Source organism: Ctenocephalides felis, unplaced genomic scaffold (assembly GCF_003426905.1).
Source record: "Ctenocephalides felis isolate EL2017-DRISC unplaced genomic scaffold, ASM342690v1 CF-g0.4_SCAFFOLD_01320, whole genome shotgun sequence".
NCBI lineage: Eukaryota > Metazoa > Arthropoda > Insecta > Siphonaptera > Pulicidae > Ctenocephalides > Ctenocephalides felis.
In genome coordinates, this window is record NW_020537474.1 from 1 (window position 1) to 6,618 (window position 6,618).

The window sequence follows — 6,618 nt, forward strand, 5'->3', positions numbered from 1 at the left end:
TCGCAAATTGTCTGAAAATGTTCCAAATTGTCTGAGAATGTTCCAAATTGTCTGAAAATGTTCCAAATTGTCTGAAAATGTTGTAGAAGTATCTAAAATGTTGTATTTTTACTGAAAATGTTGTAAATTATCTAAAAATGTTGTAGATTGTCTGAAAATGTTGTAAATTGTCTAAAATCTTGCCAATTGTCTAAAAAGTTGTAGAGTATATGAAATATTGTAAATTATCTAAAAATGTTGTAATTATCTGAAAATGTTGTAATTGTCTAAAGATATTGTAAATTGTCTGAAAATGTTGTAGATTGTCTAAAAATTTGGTAACCTTTCACCAAATGTTTGTACACTATCTGCAAATATTATAAAATATTGATATATGTTGTAGAGATTGTTCTAACGTTGTTAGTATTCTGAAAATGTTGTCGATTGTCTAAAAATGTTGTAGATTGTCCAAAAAAGATGAAAATTATCTGAAATGTCATAAATCAACTAAATTGCTGTAAATTGTTTAAAATTTGATAAAATATCTATAAATGTTGTAGTTTATCTAAAAATTTAGTAAAGATGTCGTTAAATTTTGTACATTGTCTGAAAATGTTGTAAATTGTCTAAAAAATTGTAATTGCCTGAAAATGTTGTAAATCATCTGAAAATCTTATAAATTGTCTTAAAATGTAGTAGATTGTCTACAAATATATATGCAAAAATTTATTTGTATTCTTTAACCTGATGTGAGAGTCTTCGGGTTCAGTTCTTTCCTAGTGTTTGAGTCTCGACCTCTCCAGCGATAAGAGCCACTCATTTCACCTTTTTGGGTTGTGTTGAACCAATTGAACCAAGCCTGTGATGATAATTGTTTATTATTATTAGTTTAGTAATTGTTTTTTATATATCTAAACCCATGTTACCCACAGATCTGATTTATTATATTATTTTCTTTTCATTATATTTGTTTATTATATTTTACATATTTAATATGTATTGTTGTGTTTGTATGTATGTATGTATATGTATTTAATTTTAATATATTCAACACCCACATCTATAAATTTACGTTATTTTTGGCTTTTTGTTTTTATTATATTTTATACTAATAGTAAATTATCTAGTGATATTTTATACTAATATCTAATAAGAATTTTTCTTTTCCATGTATATTTTTAACTCATAATTTTGTATAAACAGATCGCAGAATAAAAACATTATAAAAAATCAAGCCTTGCTATATTAATTAAAATAAAATTATATTTTTCATATATATATTAATAATATAAGAATATTCAATACCTGTAATCGTGGATATAATCTCTCCAATCGTTGCAATCTTGAATCCTCTATTAATTTTTCTGAATAATTTTCCAAAATAGATTTTAAAGTTAAAAAGAATGTTGGAGGATTTGCATTGGTGTTACGTTGTGTTACAAATTCATCAGGGACTTTGCTTAGGGCTTCAGATCCTAGAAAAAAAACAAATTTATTGAAAAAATGTTATTTGGAATTTGAATCAACCTTATCATAGATTATTAATCAATAATAAATTGAATACAATTTTAAGTAAAATCTAAATATGTAGCTATATTATATATCTTCAGACTTTAATAATTAATTATTTATTAAATAATAATCTAATGTGAGATTTAAATATTATTTTAATAACAAAAACATATAGCTATATTATATTATTTTTAGTAATTTAATATTATTCATGAAAATATAATCTATTTTTTTAAGTTTAATTTTTTTTTTTTTCTTAATTTAAATACTATTTTAATAAAAAACAAATTAGTTAATATTATATACCATTACTCTTTAATAAATTATTTAATAAAGAAAAGTCTTAATTGAGATTTTAATATAATTTTACTGAAAAAGACAAAATTATTTATTAAATCTTTATAAAGATATAGATATAGATATAGTCTTTAATAAATTATTTATTAAATCTCATTAATTTAGAAGAGATTTAAAATAATTTTAAAAAGAAAAATCTATGGTTATTGTGTTTTATATATTATATCTTTAACAATATACCTAGAATCTGCTCTCGAGGTATCCATCCTTCAACATTCATTAAATCAAACCAATGTTCCATGATATCCAGAGATATATCTAAATCCCAAGTCGATATTAAAAGATTGTGAAATCCTTCATCCCATAGAAAGCCACGAGGAAAGAAACTCCTTTACAATATATAATAAGTTATATATATAATAAATTATATGTGTATTTCTATTACCTAGAAGGTACTCCAGTATACAACGGAGCTTTCCAATAAGGCACAGGTTCTTTAGTATATTCGCTTTTAACTTTAGATGATCCATAAAAATATCCAACAGAACCTATCATGTTCGCTAAGCTTGCTTGTGCAAATGATATTTGTTTCTCTGAGAAGCTAAAATAAATATAAAAAATAGATTTATAGACTTAATTAAGTTTTAAAACACTATTTAACATTAATTTGAGTTTTAGTTATTATGTTCCAAATTCAATAGTATTTCTATTTACTGAATATATTATTTTTTAAAGAATTAATATTTGCTTACCCTTTCTTTTTAAGTCCAAATAAATCTTCAAACTTGTCCTCAAATTTCTTTCTATGCTCCTCAAGCACTTTTGTATATTCTTCACCTTTTAAATTATTTTCTACTTCATCGGTCTCAAAAACAACATCAAATTCAAATGGGGTCCGAACAGTTATTTGAGTTGCTATAAAATTTGGATCCACCTTAAAATAATAATTGAGAGAGTAAAAGTAAAGCACCATTAATATAACTTATTTGATAATACATATAATTGTTTATAACATACCATTCCTTCAGGTTCTTCTAACAATTCACCAGCCAAAGCAATGAATTTTTTTTGTTTATTATTTCTGTCAGTAACCAGACGTAAACCGGTCATCAGAGTATCTCGCAGAACATGCAAACCAGGAGTAATGGTGCTCAGGTAGGATTCGTGTATTATAGTACCTTAATGTAAAAGAAAATTAAATCATTGAAGAAAAACTGACTAATAAGTGTTAAAAAATAAAATTTGTTATTATGTTAGTAATAATTTATATTTATTTATTTTTAAATATATAGCCCACAGATTTCTTCTAAGAGGACTCAAAAATACAATTACTTTACATAATGAATAGCAATTAAAATATATACAAAATTACAATATATAGTTATTAACATAAAATACTTGACATAAAATTACATATAATGCAGAATGTATCAATAATATTTATATACAGAATGAGATAAAATAATAAGATATTATAAAAGAAAATAAAAAGGTTAACTTGTGCAGATGGAGATTATTTGATTAGGTGAAGTGTTGTGAATATCTATTTCATTATTAATTAAGTTAAAGTTAGAGGACATAAGTAAAATAGTCCAATTTAAGAGAAAATTAAATTTAGGAGTAGGGTAATTGAAAAATAATTGTGAATTAAAGGATAGTTGGTTAAGAATAAGAGGGCAGTCAATAGAATTATTGCAAAGTTTAAATAAGAACATGATTGTACAGATAAATCGACGTGAGGCAAGAGAAGAAATACTTTCATTTCTTTTAGTAAAGTGTTGTGGTCAAAGCCACGTTCAGGGTAAATTTTATATGTTTTATAATAAGATGTTTCAGAAATTTTCGTTGAATCTTCTCTATCGCATCAGAGTTGTTGATTTGATGAGGATACCAAATGATTCAACCATATTCTAATTTTGAACGTACATAAGAATAGTACAGGCAAAGAAGTGCTTTATTTGAATTGAACTGTTTACAATTTCTCAGCATCAAACCTAAAGATTTATGTGCTCTATTACAAATATCAGTTATATGATCTGTGAAAAACAGACCAGAATCAAATAAAACTCCCAAGTCTGATATTTTATTACATCTATCAATGCTGGTGTTAGAAATTTTATAATCAAAATGTATTGGGACTTGCACTTTAATATATTTAAATGTAATTTGTTATTGACACACCAAAAGTGGAAAAAGTCAAGTTAAGACTGTAATAATCTTAGGTATGTTAGGTATGGTTTAGGACAGCTAATAATCTTAGGTATGTCATTAATAAAAATAATAAAAATTAGTGGACCAAGAATGGATCCCTGAGGAACACCTGAACTGATAATTTCAATATTGCCCAAGAATCCAGTAAGATAGACAAACTGTTTATGATTATGAAGATAACTCTTGAAAAATTAAATAAGTGAAGAATTAAGACCAATCTTAGATAATTTAGTAAGATGAATGTTATGATCAATTTTGTCAAAAGCTTTACTGAAGTCAGTGTAAATGACATCAACTTATCCATTAGTGTCAAGATTCTCAGCTATATATTGTTTAATACAGATTAAATTTGTTTTTGTAGAACGGGCAGGCATGAATCCATGTTGATTAGTAGAAATTAAAGATTTAACAGAAGGAATTAGTTCTCTATAAATATTTTTTTCAAATACCTTAGCAAAGTTTGATAATAGTGATATCGGCCTTAATTAGTAATGTTTGATGTATCACCTTGTTAAAAGTTGGTACTAATCGTGCAATTTGCCAACAATTTGGAAAAGTGTTTGTATACAATGATAGATTAAATAAAAATGCAAGTGGATCAGATAGAGCAGATGAGCAATCACATATAAAGAAAGATATTAATATATTAATTGTATATAGAAAAAAATTAATATTATGAAAATAATTCTTCAAATTATTAATTTAAGAAAAACTGACTGATAATTGTAAATGAGTGTAATTTTTTATTATTTCAGTACATAATAGTTTATGTTTTTGATTTATAAAAGTCAGCTCATTGTTGTAATTGTAATCAATTGAATGTGTTAATTAGTTATTTTGAATTTTGGATTAAATATTTACCTGTATGGTTATATAGAGATATTGTAAACTCTCCGAGTCCTTTTGTATAACCCTGCATTCCTGTTATAAGAGATTTTCTTGCTGAGTATGTTTTAATTTCACTTGAACCTTTTGTGTCTCGTTCATCAAGAGCTGTATACCAAATTAAAGACACTTCTTCTTGTGTAGGTCTCTAAAATAAATATAAAAATTATAATTGTATTAAATACTTCCTATTAACTATTTATCACCATTGTAAAATATTTTTAATAACATTTAAAACTAATTTCAAGTATAATGCTAATAATTTTATTGCCTACAAATATTTATTTATATAAATAATAATAAATATTATTTCAGGCTCTTATCAAGCTTATTATTTTATTACCTTGCTATCAACAGATACCCTAGCTGTCCAAACCCCTCCTCGTGTCCCCAAATCAGGCATCTTCACAAAAGAAGTCTTAAATTCAAACTGCCCATCAATGATTTCCTGATACCCAAAATTCCTGCCATCGTGCTGCAACCAGCCGTACCTGGCTAATTCATCACTCTGCTCACACCAATGTCTGACACCATCGCCTCCAGGACGTAACCGTTGTGGAAAATACCACATAAGTCCGGTTACTAAAGATAACGGATCTCTTGTTTTTAAACCGAAGTAGGCACCTGGTCTGTAGCTGCCCCAAAAACGCTGCATGTCTTGACGGTCTGGAGGAGGCACCATCTGGGTAAAGGATAAATAACTAATTATTTATTTGTTTTATTAGATTAATTGTAAAACGTGTTAGGTTATGTAAACTTTTGTATTTATTTAATTGCTGGTTGGGTGTAAAAATAGTCATTTATATGTTACCTTTTGGTCATCAAAAGGAGTATTAACCCTAGTCTCCAAATAACCCATGTAACCAAATCCTAAGGCTACAAGTAAGCAAATGCATCCGACTAAAGTTTTCCATTTCGACATGTCTGTAACTTTATTATTGCTTGCAGCTTTCTTTGTAGCATTTTTTGGTGTATTAGAATTATTTCCATTTCGAGATACCTCTGCTTTTTCCACAACTGGGGGCTTGTTTTTGCGTTGCCTGGTCTGGATAAAACAGATTTATCAAAAACTCATATACATATATATATATATATATATATATGTGTGTGTGTGTGTGTGTGTGTGAAAACGCAATATTAAGTAAATATTTTTTTAAAAGGAGGCTTTTAGTAAAATCAATATTAATATGAGCTATGCAGTAAAACTTAAACTATAAATGTATATATATGGAATAAACTCATAATTTACCATTTTTAGTAATTAATACATAAAGAATATGATTTTATCACAGAATATTTGGTTCATTTAGAATCTGCACAAATTTTGAGGTTAGGGCACTAAAAAGCCGCAAATTTCATTTAGTAACATATACGTTATAAATATTATTTTATCTGTGCGTTTTAAGTTAAAAAATGCACTTATTGCATTTATATTATTTAATATACATATTTATTTCTTTATTTTACAATATTTTAGACATTGATTTGACAGTAGTAGCACTTTGACTTGACAGTCCACGTAAAGAGAAAAATGAGATTTTTTTAACTGTTTGATTTTATCTTATAATAATAAATTATAAAACAAGGAAATAATATAGTAATTATGTTGTAATTTATTTATATAATTGTAATTTCTATACTTTTTAGCATCAGTATGCCGCCAAATTTTATTGTTGAATTTCAACAGAACATCAGAAAAATGGCGCCCAATTCAAATGTCAAAATTAGAAAACA

The 6,618-nt window shown here is 26.1% G+C and overlaps 1 protein-coding gene across 1 annotated transcript; it reads right to left on the reverse strand.

The window, feature by feature from the left end:
- Positions 1 to 718: 718 nt before the first annotated feature.
- Positions 719 to 6,387, reverse strand: LOC113369400 (mannosyl-oligosaccharide glucosidase GCS1-like). The gene is made up of 10 exons (XM_026610157.1): positions 6,134 to 6,387; positions 5,696 to 5,929; positions 5,228 to 5,566; positions 4,861 to 5,032; positions 2,806 to 2,966; positions 2,541 to 2,722; positions 2,234 to 2,389; positions 2,029 to 2,177; positions 1,285 to 1,454; positions 719 to 838 (listed from the first exon to the last, which is right to left on the reverse strand). Exons 1-10 carry the CDS (start codon positions 6,134 to 6,136, stop codon positions 719 to 721), a joined length of 1,686 nt encoding a protein of 561 aa, XP_026465942.1. The 5' UTR covers positions 6,137 to 6,387.
- Positions 6,388 to 6,618: the final 231 nt, after the last annotated feature.